Here is a 23,386-nt window from a genome sequence, read left to right as displayed (position 1 = left end):
ATATTATGGTTTGCTTGCAACGCCAATAGATGGCGCTGTGACAAATTTAAAACTCGCTTGTTTGGTTTTGTAGAAACATTATTATTTATTTATACATACTTTATATTACAATTAAACTTACAGATACATGAGTATGGTGTTTTGGTTTATAGTACCCTTAGGACCTTATGATTTTTAAGTGTATGTAGCGTAATGGTTATCACCTTATCACTGTAGCGTTATATTTACTTAATATATTTATTTTCTGAAGTATCTAGCTAATGTGTATGCAGGTGTAATAATTGAACTACATTAGTAGGTTCATTTAATAGTGTACTACATGGCTTATTAGTGTTAGGGTTCACATCGATATTGTCGAAAAATCTGATATTTTATATTAAAAGAAGGTAGTTTTATTATTACTCGTTATCGTTAAACTAGTTGCATATAACCCCCACTCATATCTTCTCTGTATAAAAGAGAGGGTTTTTGTAGGCCGCGGCATTCGGTCTTTGAGCACAGGATGTGCTGGTTGTATTTTAATTGCTAAAGTGAATTGTGTTAGAGACCTAGTTAAATTAATGTTATATAGTTGTTATTTTATTATAATACATACTTTTACTAGTACATAGAGTTGATATATCTAACATAAGTATACATGTTGTACATTCATCGCGGAGTAGTAACGTGGACTAACTTTATAGCAGTTAAGTCTAAATTAAGTGGATACAAATGGAAGGGTGCCGCGTGTTGATAGAAATATTACAAGAGTTAGCACATATAATTGTCTAAAATTGCATGCTCAAAATGTACCTGAATATGAAGTATGTATTTATTCCCTTTGCTTCGCTTTAAGGATTGCGCCAAACGTGACATGGCCACATTTCAAATAGACCACCGTAGCTGGGAAAAGCTCGCAACCAATAAATCAGATTGGCGCAAACGCGTAATGGAGGGTCGAAGGGTTTGCGATGATGCCTGGCTTCAAAGGCTTGCTGACAAGAGACGGAAGCGCCACCTAGGCGGCTCAGTACACACTACTGCCAATAGTTTCCCTTGCCGGGCCTGTGGTAGGCCATGCCGTTCTCGTATCGGTTTATACAGCCACGAAAAAAGCTGTTCACGGACCATTACGCCATAAATCGTCTATAATAGACGCATAGGCCATTATATATATATATATATATTTATTCCCAAGAACAATATAATGACTGTGAGACTTTTGCAAAAGTCACACGAAATAAATATTTTTTTTTAACGAAGACTATTTTAAAATCTGCGCGTATTCTTAATAACAAATTTTAGTGTCTGTCTATTTGTGCCTATCTGTGGCATCGTACTATCTAAATAATAGACCGATTATAATAAGGTTTTTCGTACCGGAAGTGATATGATGGAAATGGATAGTAGTATTTTTTTTTAATATATAAGCATTTAAAAGATATTATTAACAATACATAGAGCGCCATCTAGTGCCTCACTAAGCGGAGCTTGTACCATGGATACTAACACTTATTACACTTTTTTTGTAAATATCTACAAGAACATACAAAGAAAGCAGCAAAAATGATACCCATGAATATAATAATCATGAACATAATTGTTTTTTTTACTATCTTTTAAATAGACTACAAAACAAAATAAATAAACAAAAATTCGGATCTTATATAGCCCACTTAACAAAACATAATCCCTAATCAACACGTTTAACAATAACTTAACTTTTATTATAGTAGTGCTATAAATGTTTAATTGGTGCGACATGCTGAGACAAGTATGAACATGGAAATGCAAATGAAAAACATAAATAAAGCACAGGATATTTATTAAACAAAAAATAATAACAAAATGAGATTCATGATTTGAAGAAATATTATATACCTTGGGAATAGACAACAGAAATGTAACAACAACAATACGAAAAGCCACAAAACATTTATATTCGATTAATTTTTAAGATTCCTTACCGATTCATTCCTGCTTAGGCAAACTAGGACAAAGGTGTGATTTATTAAAAAAAAATGGAATCATGGAATGTCTATGGTATGAGAATTTATCAGCCATCAATCGAACCCTCTGAAACAAAACGATCAATGTGTCAGAATAACGAAGACTGAATAATAAATAAGGTTCTAATACAAGTAAAGCAAAAACCTTATTTTTATACTTTCACGTTTAATACACATCTATACAAATATTATAAACCTGAGGAGTTTGTTTGTTTTAACGCGCTAATCTCAGGAACTACTAGTTCGAATTGAAAAATTCTTTTTGTGTTAGATAGTCTATTTATAGAGAAACCTTTTAAGCTATATAACATTACGCTACGACAAATAGGAGCGGAGCTGCAATGAAAAATATTGCAAAAGGCGTGGAAATTAAACGCAGACGAAGTTGCGCGGGTCAACTAGTTATTAATACAGTTTAACGGATTTTAATACGAATAAGTTATGGTAGATAAAGGACAACCTAATGATGGTAGTTTAACAAACTGCCGGCACTTCAACTTATACATTCATTGTTATTCCAGTTAGCTCGTGACCACAACTAGTGCAATCTAGTCGAAACGTCGAGAGAGGTAAATCCCTTTATTTACCATAAAATTATTCATGTTAAAACTCGTTCAAATATATTAATAAACTAAAAACCTATGTGAGATACTGGTAGTAGCAAAACGAGTGTCGTAATACCAAGGTCACAATATATTGGCAGTATTTGTGAGTGATAAGTCAAAACAATCGAATTACACTCTAACATCATAACTCAAAAAATAATGCATCTGTTTCCTTCGTTTAAAGTAAATGAATATAACGAAAGAAAAGGACAAAACAGTTATTGAACTGCTTTGTCCTTTTCTTTATTATTACCAGGTTTATTACAGGTTTGACTATGAATATGAGGATGTGTATGTAAATGTTTATCAATATCAATCATGTAATAAATTTCATGCCTTTGGAGTGGATTTAACCTAGACAGCGGTAAAAGGTTAATGAGTCGTTAAGATGAAGATGTAGTCACAAATAATAATATACTAACATTTTACTATTTCATTATTGTAACATTTTGATAGATAGACAACATTTTTTTCTTATTAATGGTTCATAAAACCTAAGTATGCATATAATACTGAGCTATTTAGATCTAAATTAAGGAGAGAGTAGACTCGTATTATAGGATCGCCATACTCAATTTATATAGATAATACTCACACTATACAACCATGTTTACTCATAAATACTAATTAATATATGTGTATGTAGAATGTTTAACAATATCGATCTTATCATGTAATAAAAAATATTGTGTGATGGATTTAACCTAGACAGCGGTATATATATATATATATATACATAAGATGAAATGTAGTGAAAAATAATAATATACTAACAATTTTAAAACTATTTCATTATTGTAACATTTTGATAGATAGACAACATTTTTTTCTTATTAATGGTTCATAAAACCTAAGTATGCATATAATACTGAGCTATTTAGATCTAAATTAAGTGAGAGAGTACACACTCGTATTATAGGATCGCCATACTCAATTTATATAGATAATACTCACACTATACAACCATGTTTACTCATAAATACTAATTAATATATGTGTCATGTGAGAATCGAATTTGTGACCATCGCACATTGAGGATGGCTATATTATAAAAATATTGTGAGATGTTTCCAATATATATATATATATATATATATATATATATATATATATCTTAATTGCTAGTGAAAAATAGTTACTGGAGGTATGCGGGTGTACCCACAAGGTTTTAAAACAGAGAAGGTTGAAATAGGTCGCTCTAACCACCAGATGACCAGAGGCCAGGTGGTATAAGGCCTACCTTATACCATCTACAAGATAAAAAACATTTGTAGTCGCAGAGAGACCTATGGAGAAGTGCCCTCGTGACTGGCAATGACGTTCGTAGATACACCGTGTGGATAGTGGATAAAAATCCCACACACCCCTTCGTCACCCTTCTAGGGAGGTAGGGCGTAGGGGAGGGGGTTGAAGATTTCCATATAATAAAAAAAATAGTTAAAAATAGTGAGTAGAGAGACCTACTTGGAGAAGGTTCGGGGCGGGGAGAGTTTTTTTGAAGTTTTCTCAAGATGAAAAACATTTGCGGTGAGCAGAGAGACCTACTTGGAGAAGGTTCGGCGCGGGGAGCGTTATTATAAAGTTTTCTCAAAATAAAAAATATCTGTGGTGAACAGAGAGACCTACTTGGAGAAGGTTCGGTGCGGAGAGTTTTTTTTAAGTTTTCTCAAGATGAAAAACATTTGCGGTGAACAGAGAGACCTACGTGGCGAAGGTTCGGTGCGGGGAGCGTTTTTTTAAAGTTTTCTGAAGATGAAAAAAAATTGCGGTGAGCAGAGAGACGTACTTGGAGAAGGCTCTGTGCGCGATGTCCTTGCGGTGGTGCGCGCCGGGGAAGTCTATGACGGAGGCGGCGGCGGTGGCGGCGGCGGCGGCGGCGCGCAGGGAGGCCGCCCGCGCCGCCACCACCACCACGCGGCCGCCCCGAGTCACCAGCGAGCCGTTGGCGCCGCGCGCCACGCCGCTCTGGAACACCACCAGCCCCGGCATCGCCTGCACCTGGCTCAGACCTGCCGACAAACCCCGTTAACTATACATTAGCTTACACGCGTAAATCGACTTACACGCAGGAATGAAAGATCGTGTAAATTTACACATACACTTTTTTACGCGGGGATGGCTTTCACAGCGTGTATTATACGTTACGTAAACACATACGTTTTTTTACGCGGAAGCGGCTTTAGGCTGCCTTACACGAGTGAATCCGCTTTAACGCAGAAATAAATAATTATGTAATTAGCTGCCTTTATACGTACACTCTTTCACACGGCTTTCACAGCGTGTACGTTTCATGTGATTGCAATCATATGGAAATGTAAATGGAAACAAACGGAACGTGAAAGACGATTTATAAATCTTAAACGTATCATTAGAAAATAAAATCTATAGAATAAAAATTAACATAAAACATACGCTATCACGCGAGAGAAAATAAAGACAAAAAAAAACTGTAAAATGCAATCGCTTACTAGCGCTCGCAATCGTGAGTGATTGGTGTGCAAGTACCTAAGTGGTGATTGAATCAAAATGTTCTATAATAAAAATAGGTAATTCTCTCTCATCTAACAATAAAATATGAGTATTTGCATCATTTCACCATTGCCTTACCTTTATTCTGTTATTTAGACTCGGCACATTTTTATATAATTTAAACTTTAAATATAAAAAGTCAAACAAAATTTAAGAAATCAATTAATTATTTGATAGAATGACTTAATTTTGATTCAGGCCGTCAAATTTGATAATACAAACGACTTACCGCTTATAACGCAGCCCTTAGTGTACGTTTCTGGATATCCTTTAGATGCAATTACAACGCCAACTGCCGACAGTTTAGTGTTCCAAGTTACTTGTTGTTGCTTCAGTGTCCCGTTGACGCAAGCCTGCAAAGTTAATATAAAAAGGGCTTTAGACATATTTCAAAACTGTCAACTCCCTACCCTGTTAACTACCCCAATCTTAGTACACCCTTGGGGATCCGTGGATCATAACTGGTCTCATGCAGACACTACCGAAGATTCGAAACAATACTCAACTTTCCTTTCAGATATATAATTCAAGGTCTTACTTTCATGATGCTGTAAAGGTCCGACTCGAGCAGCGTCATCAGCACTTGGGTCTCCGGGTCCCCGAAGCGGCAGTTGAACTCCAGGGTCATCGGTCCCGCCTTGGTGACCATCAGGCCGGCGTATAGGATACCTGTAACATTGTAACTTGTATGATGATTTATCTCTCCACAAATTGCCAATTTTTGCAATAATATAACGTTGGAGATTTTCATTTAAATTTCTAAGCCATATATTTTACTAATGTTATAAACGCGAAAGTTTGTGAGTATAAATGGATAGATGGATGTTAGTTACTTTTTCATGCCAGAACTACTGAACGGATTTTCATGAAACTTTACAGTATTATAGCTTATACATCATAATAACATATAGGCTATAAATTTCATACCGGTGTAACACCGCGGGCACAAGTAGTATAGTAATATAATTTAAAAAGATATAGTAATATAATTTAAAAAGATATTATGTAATTTGGGCGAAATATAATGATAAATATCAAGTAAGTGTGATGCAGACAAAGTTGCGAGTCTAAATAGTACTAAATATAAGGGACTGGTACTAAATATAAAGGAAAAATTTCAAGAGCTTGTTTGATTGAACGCGCTAATCTCAGTTCATCAACAAACGAACTACGAACAAAGAAACGGACATGACGATCCACCTGAAGATAAGGCGGTAACCGTCGCCTATACATGAACAGCGTACTATCACATCACGTTATCATGTGATGATACCGTGATACCACTCGTGTCTAATTCCGGAAGAGTAAGATATCATCTTTAATCGTAATGTTACTGCCTAATCTATCCTTCAACCGAAACAGCTGATCTGCATGGCGGCTTAAATAGGAGACTAAAGAACCCACGGAGACGACTTTTTCAAAATTTTTTTCGGTTAATGGTATTTAAAGAATTTATTTTTGTTCCTTGTATGTCCGTAATCATCGTATACTATAAGCGAGTTGACTGTAAATGATAAAATGACAAGTCTACCCTTGAGTCTATAAATGGATTGGTTGGTAAATGACAATCATAAAACAAACATTTTAAATCTGATGTACATAAACAATAAATGAAATAAGTCTACAGTCCCTTGACAATTAACATGATGCAATGAATACATAACGGACGTTTTGGGGGGTTGTCAATGAGTAACCTCTGGGCTAGGTTATTAGAACGGACACTCAGCCGAGCCTTATATTTTGAGTTGCTAGCAAGCTACTCTCGAACTAAATAAATAATACATAACCATGGTCAATTAACACAGCGCCATCTAGTCCCACGGTAAACAAAGATTGTGTTCTGTGTACTAGACAACTGATATAAATACTTAATATTTTTTTTATATGTAAATACAATAAATAAATAAGCACAAAACATGGCGCCACGAGACCTTGATACAAACAATAAATACATTTTTTTGTACTCAAAACAACAATGAATACAAATGTTTGCACCGTGCGAAGAATCGAACCCGCTAGACCACACAGGCTGTCGAATGTGTCGGCCGTACTGTGGGTAAATTTGAGAAATGATGGATCTCCGAGTTGGTTATAAACCATAGTGCCTTAAGAATATAGGGAGTAATGTAAAGTTATTTCAACAATGCATATATAAAATCACAAACTGCATCTAACTGCATTATAACAGATGCATCCTAATACAGATTAGTACTTCAAATGATTGATTGCGTATATAAATTAGTATTAAATCATTAATGTTATCTCAGTATAATCGTCAATATACAGAAGCAACAACTGAAATCATTTGCTGAACTCTCATCACCCTATGTAGACAATTGAATAACACACTAAATACCATGACAACAGGGTCCATTATCGGAGTGGCGACTAATTTAACTGAAAATACGTGTTTGCGTTGCTTTATCTCTGTTTATCTGCTCAAATGTGGTGGTGTAAATAAGGCAAACAAACAATTGTAGGTTAAAGGGCGTCTCCACGTATCTCTGTAGGCGGTATGACGTAATTAGATTCCGAAAGTAAGATTGTAGCGATGTTTTTTGTTGGTAGCTTCTACATTATGAACTAGTGGGTCACTCCGAGTACGCATGCGTACTCATAACTTTGTAAGTTGTGTATATTCAAAGATAAATTATAGCGAATAATTTTATGTAATCGTAATAGCAAACAAACTGACGGGCCTGATGGTAAATAGTCACCGTCGCCTATATACATGAACAGCAGTCCAGACATCACGTTAACACATGACGAACTGGATACCACTTCGATGATAGCCTCGGTGGTCAAGCAGTTCAGCACACTGCCTTACTTCTGACGATCGCGGGTTTGAGTCCTCGCGCGGCACAAACATTTGTATTCATGAGTATAATTATTAGTATAGGTCTGCTGGGTGTTATGTATGTCTTTACGAAAAAAATCAATGTATTTGTATCAGTAATCTAGTACCCATAACACGAGCTTTAGCTACCTTAACTTGGGACTAGATGGCGCTGTGTTAATTGTCCGGATACTATTATTATTATACCATTTATACGTTTTGGGGGAACAGGATTGGTAGGAATGAAGACTAATGATCCCAATTCTATCAAATTACTATGTCTGGTTGACTTCAACGCGGTTCCCCCTGGAAACCATCATGACAGATGCCTGGCGAATTTCTCACGACGGCTAATTGACCTGACTTCATGCTCATCCTATCATCCTCCACTAGTGCCCGCTAGGGTATATCGATAGCGCAGACGGGTGTACCCTTCCATTAGCATCCATTGAAAACACCCACTTATGCGTTGCAATTCCAGTTGATTAAGATATCATACCTCCTGTCCTATAAGTTCACTGCCTAATCTTAACCCTATAAGGTGTTTATACCTCCATAAAGTGTTTTTTAGAATTTTCTGTCCCCCCCCTCCCCCCCTCCCACTCTCCAACGTAAGATGGAGTGAGATTTGACTATACCTTAAGGGGACTTAAACATCTCACTAACCAAAAAACTGCTTTCAAAGCAAGCCGCTTTGAAAGAACATTAGGAACACTTTATCCAAAGTATATAGGATAACATTGGTACCCAGTCAGAAGCACGACGGCGCGCGACAAATTTATCCAAAGTCTATATAGGTAATATATATATATATATGATTTCACAAAACAACCTCACAAAAATGAAATAAACGTACATTTTGTATGAAGTCTTGATCGAATGAGCGATATAACTTTGAACTGACGTACAATCTACAGCAAATTTTTAAATATCTTTTCTTTGCCTTATTAACGAGGGATAACATTTAAAATTTAATAATTATTCCAACTTACAACAAAGGTAATAATTTTGGGCTAAAATGATTAATTACTAGCTGTACCCGCGGTTTCACCTGCGTGAAATTTATAGCCTATGTTATTCTGATGTATAAGCTATATCACTGTAAAGATTCATTAAAATCCGTTCAGTAGCTTTTGCGTGAAAGAGTATCATCCATCCATATTCACAAACTTTCGCGTTTATAACATTACTAGATTAACTACTTAAAAATATAAAACAATAGTTTTTAAAAGTAAGGTACAGCATGCTATCTTACTTTCGATGGTCGCGGGTTCAATTGTCCCACGGTACAAACATTTGTATTCGTGACTATGATTGTTCGTATTGGTCTGGGTGTCAACTGCCGATAAAATTGATTCTAACGAGTCAGGTGGCGAGTTTACCGCCTTCTCAAGGATTACATTTACCATTTTCTACTATGAGAAGAATCCGCGATAATTGATAGTAAAGCCGTGTGCTAAACTACTAGACTACCGAGGTTTGTTTTGAGTTTATCAACGTGTGGACTAACCGACAAGTGAGAGAGGGAAGGGGATTGTTAGTAATGTGGACTAATAACCCCATTGTTGGAAAACCAGGTTGACCTCTATGCGGTTCTATCTGGAAACCATCTTGATAAATTCATAGTGAATTTGACTACGCTGCTTGATTACTACGCTGACTGATCTGACCTCATATTTATCATATGAGGTCAGATCAGTCAGCGTAGCTCCACTGGTGCCCCGCCAGCGTATACCGTTAGTGCAGGCGGGTGCACCATTCCATTATAATCCCTAAAAAAATGTGGATTAATAACTCTCTTGCTAGCAATGTACATACTATGTCAGATAGAGTCACGAGGTTCCCCCTGGAAACCATTATGGGCTAAGAACCTGAATCACACTCATCATCATCATCCACAGGTGTCCCGCCAGCATATACTGTTAGCGCAGGCGAGTGCACCATTCCATTATCTTCCTTTACAAACGTCATCCGTGTAAAGTCAGCATAAGATGAAAGCAACAATTAATTACAATTACTCGTCGGGGCCGTCTGTGTACACTATCAAGTTTTATTGGGTATAAAGGTCCCCGTTTCCTTGGAAAGGAAAATAAATGTCTTTGTTGATATCACACAGTAATTGTAACCTTGCAACTTTGATAATAGAGTGAAATATTGAATAGTCGTTATCCGCTACTTTATTCGCATACTAATAGTACTTGTAGGGGGGAGAGATAATATTTTTTTTCAACATTTTATAGCTAGCAACCAGTCCCGGTTGCTAGCAATGAAATTCTGATTCTGGTTAACACCTATGATTGAAGAATTTGCCACGAATACTAATTTACCTAATTGCATGCTCAACTTATCATCCTCAACATGAGCGCAGACGGGGCACCGGTCCATTGTCATAACAAATACAAACTAGGTTAATAGTTTTATACCAATAACAATAATATCCACAGCGTCATCTAGTCTCAAGCTAAGCAGAGCTTGTGTACTAGACGACTGAAAGAAATACATATGTAGATACATTGTTTTGTAAATACATACATATTAAGGATAGAAAACACCCAGAGCAATACAAAAAACAACATGTTTGAAGTTATCATTGTCATTAAACAAATAGGTAATTTCCATACTACATTTTTTACTTCCTCTAACTATACCATGTGCTCTGTAACATGGTGCGGGTTACTTAGTATTTTAGTTGCTTTACAAATTATGACTTAGTATCATTAATAACTGTAGTAACTTAAATTCAACCCAGCCAGAATGTTCTAGTTTACAAATAAAGTCAACTGTCACCCGCACCATGCTACAGCGCACTTAGTATAGATCAGAGGATCCCAAACTTTTTTGTGTCGTAGACCCCTTGCCCTATTTTTCGGTTTTGGGTAGACCCCCTATTCTTACCTGGTACCTATTGATTTTTTTGTAAATTGTAGTAAAGTTTAGTGTTAAAAACATAAAGTAAAAACAACAAGACGACCGCTGTCGTAGATCCCTTGCAGTTTGTCATGGACCCTTGGGGGTCGATATAGACCACTTTGGGAATCATTGGTATTGACTAATGAATAGAGTGTCCTTATTTTTAAGTTGGTTAATTGAATAGTTACAACTCACCGACATATTTAATCCCCTCGGCCTTCAACCCGTCGACGGCCCGCTGCAGAACTTGGTCCTTGACATCCGCCAGCTGGTCGGGGGTGATGAGGGGGCACGGGCTGTACGCCCCCATGCCCCCCGTGTTGGGGCCGGTGTCCCCGTCCCCGACCCGCTTGTGATCCTGCGCTGGGGGCAGCAGTGACACCGTTTCACCGTCCGTGAACGCTAGAACCTATAATAAAAAGATATTAAACATCTATACATATAATAAAAAAATATAGAACTAAAATGACATATATGATAAACTAGCTGTGCTCGCGGTTTCACATATGATTTATAGCATATATGTGTAATTCCTATATCCCATCAAAAACATAAATGTGAAATGATAGCCGAGTTTAATATTATGATATATGCCTTGATTGTTGACTTCTACGACAAAAGAGATGAGATCTAAATGGGTGCCAAGTTAGACCTTAGGCTACAGTATATTATCCTAAGTTATAAGAAGAAATGATATTTTATATTGTTATAAATACATTTCAGGACAGACCATTGAACTTGGCACCCATTTAGATATCTCTTTTGTCGTAGAAGTATCAAGGCATATATCATAATATTAGACTCGGTTATCATTTCACATTTATGTTTTTGATGGGATATCATTACTTTTTGTACATAAATTATACGAGGTACTTATTTATAACTAAATTAATACCAAATTATTTTTGATAAATTACTGTATTTTCGTATATTTACGGGGTATAATTGTCTTTTTTTTGTGTTATTTTCTATATTTTCTTGTAACTTTTAAATGTTCAAGTGCAATGCCAATTCAGAATCAGGAATTTTTGGGCAAATCGGGGCGGTATAACGTCCACAGATGGTTGTACTCTACAATAGAGCTCTCGTGACTTGGATCTAAATTGTTAAGACGTACTCCATCTAAGGTTTTAAGTCTGGAGAGTCCAAAGTAAACCTGCCCTTTATTAAATATAGAGGAGCCTATGTTGAGAAGAGGACTGCCAAAACTAAGGCCTTGTGATTTGTGGATAGTAATAGCATATGTTAAGCAAATACGGAATTGTTCTCTTTCAACATATACATTATTTAATATCTGAAACTTCGTATTGACACGTTATAAATCGAAAGTAAAGACGATTATGTAACAAATTGACTGTTATCTATTGAATTCTCAAGGAAACAATTTGTTACCAATGAGTTCTCATTCTCGAGTTAACTATACATTCCTACTTATAACTATACTAAAATTGTTATTAATTTTTAGTTTAAACTATTGTCTATACTATACGTATTTACTAAAATAATGTAATAATAATATAACCACAAATATATAAGTATAATTTAAGAAAGCTATGAATTTCGTAGCATAAATCGCAACCTTATAGGTTAGATATCGAGAAACAAAACATTGAGTTTTATCGCACCGCTCCCACACGGCGCCGCCGCGGCGCCCTATACCAAAATGCCTATTATTTAATAATTATTTATAAAAATAATGATTTTACACTATCGATGTGCGCTAAATATTGAAACAATAATTAATACCAAATCTCAGTTAATAGGTTTTTTTTACGAGTATATTTTAGACAGAATCTAAATTATAGCAACTAGTGTTTACCGCTCAATGCAATATTTGAAGTTTGCTAGTTATCGACACTGATGTGAAGGGGTCAACGTAAATTGGTAATGATCGACGTTTTCATACAATATTACTTTCCGTCCAGTACAAGATGAGATATTTCGCCAGGGATCAATGTCAATTGGTGGCTATCGACGTTTTCATAGAATTTTAGTATTCGTCCAGTATAAGTTGAAATATAATCAATTAAAGTGAAAAATTGTAGTAAAATGATAACAATTTACCAGTTTCAGATTTTTTCCTTTATATTCACCTAATTACCTATCTGCATGCCAAATTTGAACTTCCTAGGTCATCTGGAAGTGGGTAATAATTTTGATCTATAGTTGATCATGATAAAAATGACGATTTTTGGACATTAATATCTAAATAACCGTTTGAGATATGTTTATGAAATTTGGAACACATATTTATCTCGCAAGTCTCAATATATGAACCAAATTTGACAGGTTTGTGTGAAAGAGTTTTTGAGTTATGAGGGGGTCAAAAGTGGCTCCAAATGGTTCGTGTAAATATACACACGTGACACACGCTTCCGCGTGTCTAGATGTTGAAATTTCATCAAAATCCGTTCAGTAGTTTTTGCGTGAAAGCGTAACAATTGTCCCTACTTTCACATTTATAATATTAGTAAGGACATTGTTAACTGAGTTTAAACAATAGTACTAACATCTCTTGTCTGTGAGATCGTAAATATTTGGCTTGTACGTATTTCTTTTTTTAATTATTAAAATATATATTTTTGCCACCCTTATCACTTAGGGGTATACAAATAGATAACTACCTACACTCATTGTCAGACCAACCGAGTATACATATACCATCGCATCAAAATCGGTTAAGCCGTTTTGGAGAAGTATAGCAACTAACACCGTGACACACGAATGTTTTAATAAAATAATCTTAATCTTAAAAATATGTATTATAAACGCAAAAGTTTTTTTATTACTCTTGCACGCAAACTTATATATTATAGTAACATAACATATGGACCACACAGGTTACATTTTTTTATTGAAACTTATATATTGAAATTTACCCACAGGCAGAGTTAATTATATAAATAACTAAATAATTTTAAATTAAATAATTATAACAACAAACATAAAAACAATTAAATTGTAAATTAAATCGACTACGCGAGAGAATGCATGTCATGATCGTATTTCTCTGATAATATTTTAAACTAGCTATACTCGCGACTTCGTCCGTGTGGAATTTAACTTTATATTTCTAAAATAAAAGATTTTTTAAAATAAAAGTAGCTAAAGTTACTCCTTATTATAACAGCTACCTGCTAATAAGTCCCATCAAAATCGGTCCAGCAATTACAGAGCTTAACCAGAACAAACAAACAGACAGATAGAGAAAAAATGTAAAAAATGTTATATTGGTGTATATTTATATTCATATACATGTAGTAAAAAATGGTTATTTCAATATTACGAAGAGACACTCCTATTTTATTTATATGTATAGATGAACATAACAGTCTCTCGGATTAAATTAATTTGCATCACCGGAGAGATAGACATGTTGTTTGACACACAAGTTATTTTTGGTGTCGTTAAGAGTCGAACTCGCGACCTTTGGGGTCTTTATGTCGAGGAAGTAAAATCACGACATAGATTTGATAATGTGACGAAATTCTCATGAACGGTGACAAATATAGCAGGGCTCGTTTACTTCAAAAGTTCATATATTTAACTGGAATGAGAAAAATAATGATTGCCCATCTGATGGTATTAAATATTAGCTACAAGCTGTGCCCGCGACTCCGTGCGTGGAATAGTGACCTTGACCAAATAAATAAAAAATATTTAATAATATAAACAAAAAATATAGCTTCAAAAATGACGAATTTACAAGCAAACTTTCATCCCCTATTTCATTTTATCCCCTTAAGGGTAACATTTTACAAACTTAGAAAGTTATATATGTTTTATTTAATCCACAGCCTAAAAAATAAGCTTTTAGCTTCCCGTTTTAAAAACCTTTCCTATAAGGGGAGATCCCTTTCAACCCTTTTTCTTTATTTGTATTTAATAAACAGCCTACCCCCTTACAATTCTTAAATCTCATTAAAAAGTAGCCTATGCACTTTCTCAGGGTCTAAACTATTTATGTATTGAATTTCATTTAAATCGGTTTAGTAGTTTTGGCGTGAAAGCGATACAGACAAACAGTTACTTTCGCATTTATAATATTAGTATGGAGTAAGGATTTGAGAGCTTGGGATTGTGAGTTCTTTAGACAGGGATTATTTGAGTGTATTTAAGTTTAGGATAAAAATGTCTATTTCATTATCAATAATTTATATCAGTTGTCTAGTACCCATAACACAAGCTTTAGCTAGCTTAACTTGGGTCAAGATGGCGCTGTGTGAATTGTCAAAAAAAAAATATTATTAAAATATACTCTAGAATTCTAGATACTCACAGAAACCTCATCGCCTTCCAGCAGCTCTTCAATAACGACAGTCTGTCCAGCATCACCGAACTTGGCTTCAGATAAAATCTCGTCAACTGCCTGACATGCCTCCTCCTTGCTTGAAGCGACCACCACGCCTTTACCAGCTGCCAGTCCTGATGCTTTTACCACCAATGCTGGATATGGAGCACTAGAAATATAATAATACATATTCATTTTCACGTAATATTGACAGCCTCGATGATCTAGTGATTTGAGACTCCGCTTTACTTCCGATGTTCGCGGGTTCGTATTTTTAAACATTTATTTTCATGAGTAGGATTGTTTATATTGATTAGGGTATTATGTATACCTAAATTATATGCCTTTAAAAAAAATATCTCTTCGGTGGGCTAACTGTTTAACACTCCATTTTATTTTTGAAGATCGCGGATTTGATTCCTCGCACGGTACAAATGTGTATGTTTGTTTATTTTGGATCTGGTTGTTTTCTATGTATAATATATTTTTGTAAATATATTATGCATGTATTTAGAAAAAAAATATTTCAGCTATTATATCTCTATTAGTTGCTTAGTACACGTAACACAAGCTTTAAATACCTTTGATAACATGTTGTCTGTAAGCAGATTGCTTTAAGCAATAAGGCCGCCTTTTGTTTGCACACAAGAATCCTTCTTTTTTTTAAGAAAAAAAAGCCTATTTGTAATTATTTGTTTCTTTTATGCACAATAAAGAGTTTTATTATTATTATTATTATTATTAACATTACTGATTTGTGAAAAAAGTGTAGTGTGCCCGACAAAAAAATTTTGAGAATTAATGTGTGATAACAATTGTCAGTCCTTCAGGGGGCCCTGAGAATGGGGGCCCTGGGCACGGGCCCCGTGTGCCCTTATGGTAAAAACGGTATTGATCGTGAGGTATTATTATTATTTGGCGGTAGAAATAGATGAGACTGTAAAATAATCTAGTAGTTCACGTATATAATAATAATAATAATAATCTCAGGACAATTCACACAGCGCCATCTAGACCCAAGTTAAGCTAGCTAAAGCTTGTGTTATGGGTACTAGATAACTGATACAAATACATAGATATTTTTTTTCGTATATACATATATATTATACATAGAAAACACCCAGACCGATACAAACAATCATACTCGTAAATACAAATGTTTGTGCCGTGCGTGGAATCGAACCCGCGACCATCGGACGTAAAGCGGTGTGCTAGACCGCTAAACTACCGAGGTCGTCAGATATAGAATGAACATCTTATCATCATCTTAATAATATTATAAACGCCAAAGTTTGTAAGTATTATGGATGTTTGTTATTCTTTCACACAAAAACTACTGAATGGATTTTGATGAAACTATACAGTAATATAGCTTATACATCAGAATAACACATAGGCTATACTTTATATTGAAATTTAATGCGGGTGAAACCGCGGGCTCAGCTAGTCAGATATAATAATGACGAAATGTACGTATTTATGCGGAAATAACATAGTTTACATTTAATCTAGCCCTATTGTATAAACAATAAGTGTTTATCACATTCACAAGAATAGATAAATAAGTTTTTTTCTGTTACGTACATTATCCGTAGGGAGTGAACCATACTTAGATAAATATACCCCGCGAACAAACAACTCTACAATCATCTCGCCATCTCTAAGTTCAAAGGACAGTATTGACAAGGACTTTATAAAAACAAAGTTAAAAATACCAATCTGTAGACATTGGCCTACATCTTTGTATGCACTCGAAACTGACCCTGAGATATCGTTACAAGGGTCGCGACTTCTTTGCGGGGAAGTAATATTTTGCACACTACTACATGGGTGAAGGTGTTTCAAATTTCAAAATATCTTTATTCATGTACTTAGGTCTATTACAGACTCTTATGATATGTCAAATCTACCGTCAGTTCACAATGATTTCGAGACGAGAAGAACTGATAACTGACAAAAACTCAGCTCGTGTTCTTTATAAATAAATGTTGTACATGTTTACAATAATATACAGTAATTTAAATTCAAATTTGTTAGAATAGAGTAACCACCAGCATATGCTATAGCAAAAAACAAAAAATCTAATCAGTCTTCGCAACCTGAACAGACCAGTCCCCACAAGCAGCACCCGTTCACGAATGTGACGGTTTATTTGTAACGTGGACTAATAACCCTCCTGATTGATCTGCACACTGTTTTCCTATTATAAGTTAACTGTCCTGGCCTCACTGCTTATCCTCCACTGGTACCCCACCAACGTAAACCGTTAGTGCAGGCGGGTGCACAATTCCATTATCAACCACAAATAATTAAAAAGCACACTATCTATCTATTACACTACCTTACTTCCGATGGTCGCGGGGTCCCGGGAATATTTGTGCCTTGCAAGGAATAGATCCTTGCACGGCACAAATATTTGTATTCATGAGTATGATTGTTTGTATCGGTCTGGGTGTTTTCTATGTATGTATTTACGAAAAAAAAAATCTATGCATTATTATATAGTGCCCATAAAACAAGCGTTAGCTAGCTGAACTTGGGTCTAGATGGCGCTGTGTGAATTGTCCTGAGATACTGTTGGTTGGTACTGGCACGCTTTATAATGTAATAATTTATCGTCTTAATTCTAACTGGCGACCGCTATTTATTTTTTTATTATAAAAGTAGGTATACGTCCGTCCTCGTGATAAGATCTATTATAGTTTTGCGTTTCAGCCATTTAGTTATTCAAAAGGAATCAGACAGTCATCGATAGATAAGTTTAATTGCATTTTATTATGGCCAAATCATAAGGCCCTAGAGCAGCCCTAGGCAGTACACCTACGATACGGTAATTTTAAAGACGTATAGTAAAGTGCAGGTTTTTCCTTATTCTGTGAGAAGAACAAATTAGTGCCTTTTAAAAAAAATACTACAAAAAGACGACGTCGTATAAGATAAAAATGTTCAGTCTTTGTACATTTACTATACTTATATGTAAAAAAAATATTATTTATAAAAATAAAAAGTTAATACAAAAGGATTACTAATGTTTTTTTTTTTGGTCCGATACGCAGCTGTGGTCGAATGACTATGTTTCAGTTTGAAGGGTGAATACAGTACAATCGCATGTTGTATATCATAAAAATGATCAACATGAAAACCAGACTACGCATCTGTACAAATATAGTATTAGATATATAACTACAAATTAAATTAAATGGTATATCATGTAGGTATTTACAAAAATATGTATTTATATCAGTAGTCTATTGCCCATAACACAAACTCAGCTTAGCTTGGGTCTAGATGACGCTGTATAAATTGTCCAAGATATTATTGTAGTATATATAGTCTTTATATCTATTTAGTATCTAGGTATTATAATCTATGATGTTTGTAACATACTCTGTGCATATTATAGAAGCGGGGTCTGGATTGTAAAATGGCGGGAACGGAATTAGCTTTGTTGCCGAAGGTTGCCATTTTGATGGATTTATAGGTTTTTTATATATTTTTGAATTGTATATTTTGACGCTCTGTTTTTATATACCGATTGTTTTCTAATGCCATATTCTTTCTTTTCTTTTCTTTTTTGCTAGCGAGCTGAATACACATATTTTACCTCACCTACGAACGTGTCTCATTTTAAACTAGCCTAAATACATACAGTCCTTCATTCACAAGCTTCTTATTTAAATTAATATTTAAATACTGTACAATTATTATTAAATGGCAGATACTTCTAATTATATACATAGTCGTTGTGAGAACTAGTCTACTGTTTAAATTATTTTCTTTTGACAAAAATGAAATAGCATATGGTAGTGGTCACTACATTCTACTTAATTGAATTGAAAAATACATTTCTGTAATCATGTACAATAACTGAATTTAAAACTTGATTCTGTATTTTTGTAATTGTATAATACAAGTTAACTACCTATTATGAGTATTCTTTTTAATTGTGAAAAGAATAAGAGCTAAGTTTCTCGTCAGTTCTCAGCTCGAAAGTACTCCGAACTGACGGTAGATGTGGCTTATCACAAGAGTCTGTAATACACCGATACACCTATATGAATACCTAAAGATATTTTTATTTGATACTATAAGTTGAAAAATGAGACTACACAATGGAGATAACGCTCATTTAGCTGTTTATTAAGTTTACTATATTATAATCGATCGTTAAGGTCAATATATGTCATTCAGGATAAAAGAATTTGACACGAATATGAGGCAAAAAATTCCACTGCGTATTTAGGGTTCTATCAGCAGATATTCTCGTGGAACTACTTTTCGGCATACAGCTTGAAAGAATGAGCTGACTGGATGACGTCCTCATAGTGATTCCCGTTCAAAGCTATATCAATTTCGTGACGAAAGACCATATATTGTTAAAGAACATATCTAAATGATTTTTTTTTTAATTTATGACATCTTTATCAAATTATGTCTCATTCAAATATATCTACATATATGTTAAAATATAAAATATCTGTAAAAATAAATTTCCTAAACAAGAAATTACAAGTTACTTACATAAGTCTAAATATGAAATTATGTCACTGCTGTCCTTTCTAGGTCATTATAATGGCCTGTATGGAGTACATTCTGTTACATTCCCTAGGTGAAAATTTAGTTTAATTATTATGAGTTTTATTTATTTATTTATAAACTCTTTATTGCACCAATAGTATATGTATAATTCTTATGTATAATAAATTATACATAAGAATTATACAGAAAATAGATATGGATGTACAAAAGGCTGTCTTATCGCAAGAAGCAATCTCTTCCAAACAACCTTTAGGTAGAGAAAATACAACAAAAGTGGTAGGTGGCGCATGAATAGAATGGAAGAATATATGTATAAAGGTAATAATGGATAGGTTAATAATAATAGTGTTGATTATTATGAAACAAACAATGAGAGAATCTTGAGTTCTAGTTATTAAATACAAATGAATAATACTACTGTTGTAGGACGCAAGTGTGCAGTGTACATGTTACAACCCAATAAAAAAAAATGGTACCATCGCGACAATGCACCGAGGCCGCCTAATACATTTTTTTTATAGCACAGAAATGAGAATAGTATTCCATATGCGGCCGGATCTGTTCCTTGTATAATTGCAAGCAATAGGCCGCTGTGAAATACCGTCTCACTCTGCTGAGCACACCTAACTTTTAGAGCTATTTTAGCCTTGTCTTCCAAATGACCGCAAAATTGAAACTGGATCTATTAACGCTAAGTTTTTTGAAATTGGGCTTCATATCCAAGAGAGTGTCTTGAAAATGAGGAGATACGAAAAATTTAGTCTTTTAGCGGTAAATTTGTGTCTTCGTGGGGTTTAATTGAACAATATTTTTCTGACCCCAAACAGAAACTTGGAGTGCAATGACATACACAAAACAGTTGCTATAGCAAATCAATAATTAAAATGATTAACAACTTACGTATTAATGAATTCCTTGGCCAACGCAGCATCAGTAAATGATTTGTATCTCGCTGTAGGAATCTGGTATTTGTCCATGAATTTCTTGGACCAGTCTTTATTGGCTTCAATCTGGGCCCCGGCCTTTGTTGGTCCAAAGCATTGGAGACCGTAGGAAGTAAGGGCATCTACGATACCAGCGTCGAGGGGATCCTCGGGTCCTATTACTACAAGGTCGATTTGGTGTTCTTTTGCCCATTGTGCGACAGCCTGAAAAAAAAAGAAAAATTAAAAATTGTAATTAACGGCGTGATTTATGGGCCTCAAATCAGGCTCCTCATTTTGTATTTCGCAACTTTCTGTCATTTCATTACCTAGATAACTAACATCAACTATCATGTACTCTCCTTTTTAATTTTATAATCTATGGTTGTACAAATACAGCATTCTTTTTTTTAAATGGCAACTCAGTGTAGGTATGCATTGGGAAGTAACTTGCATACAGTGATAGAGAATACTATAAAATCGGAACTTTATTTCTACCACACGCAAGTACGAAGACCTGTGACCTGTGTCCTGATAAGGGAAACGCACAATCATTGAAAAACACGTCAGATTATAATAAACAAGTAGACGAGACATAGTTAAAACCAATCTATTAAATTTCGCAATCTTTTGACAGAACACGGCTATCACACGCCAGACATAACAACTGGAAAATAAGTGAATATCGTACCTAGTTGCGTGCCTTGGGGAAGGCCAGTAACCAGTTTTTATTTCATTGTGATAACAACAGCTTTCTTACAAATATTTTACAATCTAGAAATTTACACACTTTAGTCAATGATACAAGGATGGAAATGGAAAAAGACGGAAAATTGTACAAGGGGAATAAGTCCAGCAGTGGACTAATATACGCTGAAAGAGAAAGAGAGAGAGTTAATGACAATAATCCAATATATAATTTAGATTTCATCGATAATGATGATAATGCCAGACATACGCTTACAAATGCTTCGCAAAAAAGTACCACTTGAGTTTCTTGTCAATTGAAGTAGCTAGCCAAACTGAACGGGATATAGAGATAATAATAAAAAATTTAAACGCGCATAATTGAAAAAAATTTCCTTTAAATGTAATTTTGACTTGCGACTAGTGCACTATATGTTGCACCCAATTGCAACTATATGTTGCGAGGCACCAATAAGAGATAATAGGATGAGAATGAAAGTAGATCAATTAATAATACTAATAATAATGCTGGACAATTCACACAACACAAGCTAGTCCTAAACTAAGCGGAGTTTATGTTATGGAGACCAAACAACTAAGAGATTTTTTTTTAAATATATTATGTGCATAGTCTACACCTAGACCAATACAAACAATCATGCTCATGAATACCAATGTTTGGATTATACCAGTAACCAAAACATCGGACCACCGAGGCTGTCCAATTAGTCCATTGTAGCGAATTCATAAGAAATTTGTCACGATGGTTCACAGGAGAATCGCTTGGAGTTAGACCAAACAATCGGGTCGAAATGCTGGGAATAGTGCTCCTGGAAACCATGATACACGCGTAAACTAGTTTAGCTCAGTTAACCCGTGATCATGACGGTTGAAACACTGCCGAAATATCGGGAACTCAATAACAACGTGGTAATATCCCGTGATTTTTACTAATTACACGTATAAGGAATCCATTGTTTATTAAACTCAGTTGGGTTTACTAACTGAACTTATAGGCGTTAGGATCTGTGTTGTTGGTGTGATTTGAAGGGTCCTTATGCAATGCTATATTATTTTGAAATAAAAACAAAACCGTCAACTATATGGTAATCAAATTACGTGTCTCTTAAGAAAGTTTCTAAGAAGAAGGGAATAACAATGGATTCAACATATAGGCAAAATTAAAACCATCGTTTTGTTTTTTTTTTATTCTAGTGACATACTGTCATAATTATTTATGAGGAATCGAACCCGCGACCATCGGAAGTACGTCGGTATGCTAAACCGCTAGACCAGCGAAACCGTCAATTTTAGGTATCTCATTAACTTGACCTCAATGGACTATTGTGTTACAATTCTCTACATTGCTAGTTTACTATTTACGCAACAAAATTTATATAAAACGTATAGTTATTGTAAACACAATCCATTATTACATAAATATATTATATCAACCAATTTAATGGACAAATGTGTTATTGGCCCAAGCACAAGCATTGTTGAACTTATTGATAATGAGGTTATCTTAGACTCCAGATTAGTAATATTATATATAGTTGTATCTATTAAAAAACTATTTCATATATAATGCAATAATTTCTTTAGTATAATCACATCCTTACAGTATTATATCTATAATCATAATCATTACATAGTATAAAACAAAGTCGCTGTCGCTGTCTGTCCATATCTATGTATGGTTAAATCTTTAAAACTACGCAACGGATTTTGAAGCAGTTTTTTTAATAGATAGAGTGATTCTAGAGGAAGGTTTATATATATAATACATGTACACCCGGGCGAAGCCGGGGCGAGTAGCTAGTAAAATTATAAAAAAATATATAATTAGCATGAAATCTTGAATAGGTTATATATATTAAAGTGTCTGTTTGTAATTTAAAATTAACAGTTATTCACTACATGAATATGACAGTATATACAGTACGTAAAAAAATATTGTCTTCTGTCTTGTACTTGCTAATCTTTAAAATGACGGGACTGATTATGACGGGATTTTCACTTGCAGATAGCTAATATTATACATAGTAACTTTATATTTCAGAAAAATAATTTATTAA

General features: G+C 34.6%; 1 protein-coding gene across 1 annotated transcript in view; it reads right to left on the bottom strand.

Annotated features, from left to right (window-relative positions):
- Positions 1-23,386, bottom strand: part of LOC131854379 (trifunctional purine biosynthetic protein adenosine-3) — a 42,019-nt gene that overhangs the window by 16,255 nt on the left and 2,378 nt on the right. Inside the window, exons 2-7 of the mRNA XM_059205495.1 lie at positions 20,599-20,846; positions 15,148-15,328; positions 11,064-11,277; positions 5,661-5,791; positions 5,352-5,475; positions 4,380-4,602 (exon numbers count right to left, since the gene is read on the bottom strand). Coding sequence (XP_059061478.1) covers positions 4,380-4,602; positions 5,352-5,475; positions 5,661-5,791; positions 11,064-11,277; positions 15,148-15,328; positions 20,599-20,846 — 1,121 coding nt within the window. The remainder of the gene's footprint in view (positions 1-4,379; positions 4,603-5,351; positions 5,476-5,660; positions 5,792-11,063; positions 11,278-15,147; positions 15,329-20,598; positions 20,847-23,386) is intronic.

This window comes from Achroia grisella, unplaced genomic scaffold (genome assembly GCF_030625045.1).
Source record: "Achroia grisella isolate CSIRO2021 unplaced genomic scaffold, CSIRO_AGI_Agris_v1 utg980, whole genome shotgun sequence".
NCBI classification, from domain to species: Eukaryota; Metazoa; Arthropoda; class Insecta; order Lepidoptera; family Pyralidae; genus Achroia; species Achroia grisella.
Note: the sequence above shows the minus strand (reverse complement) of the source record. Positions and strands in the feature narration are given on the sequence as shown.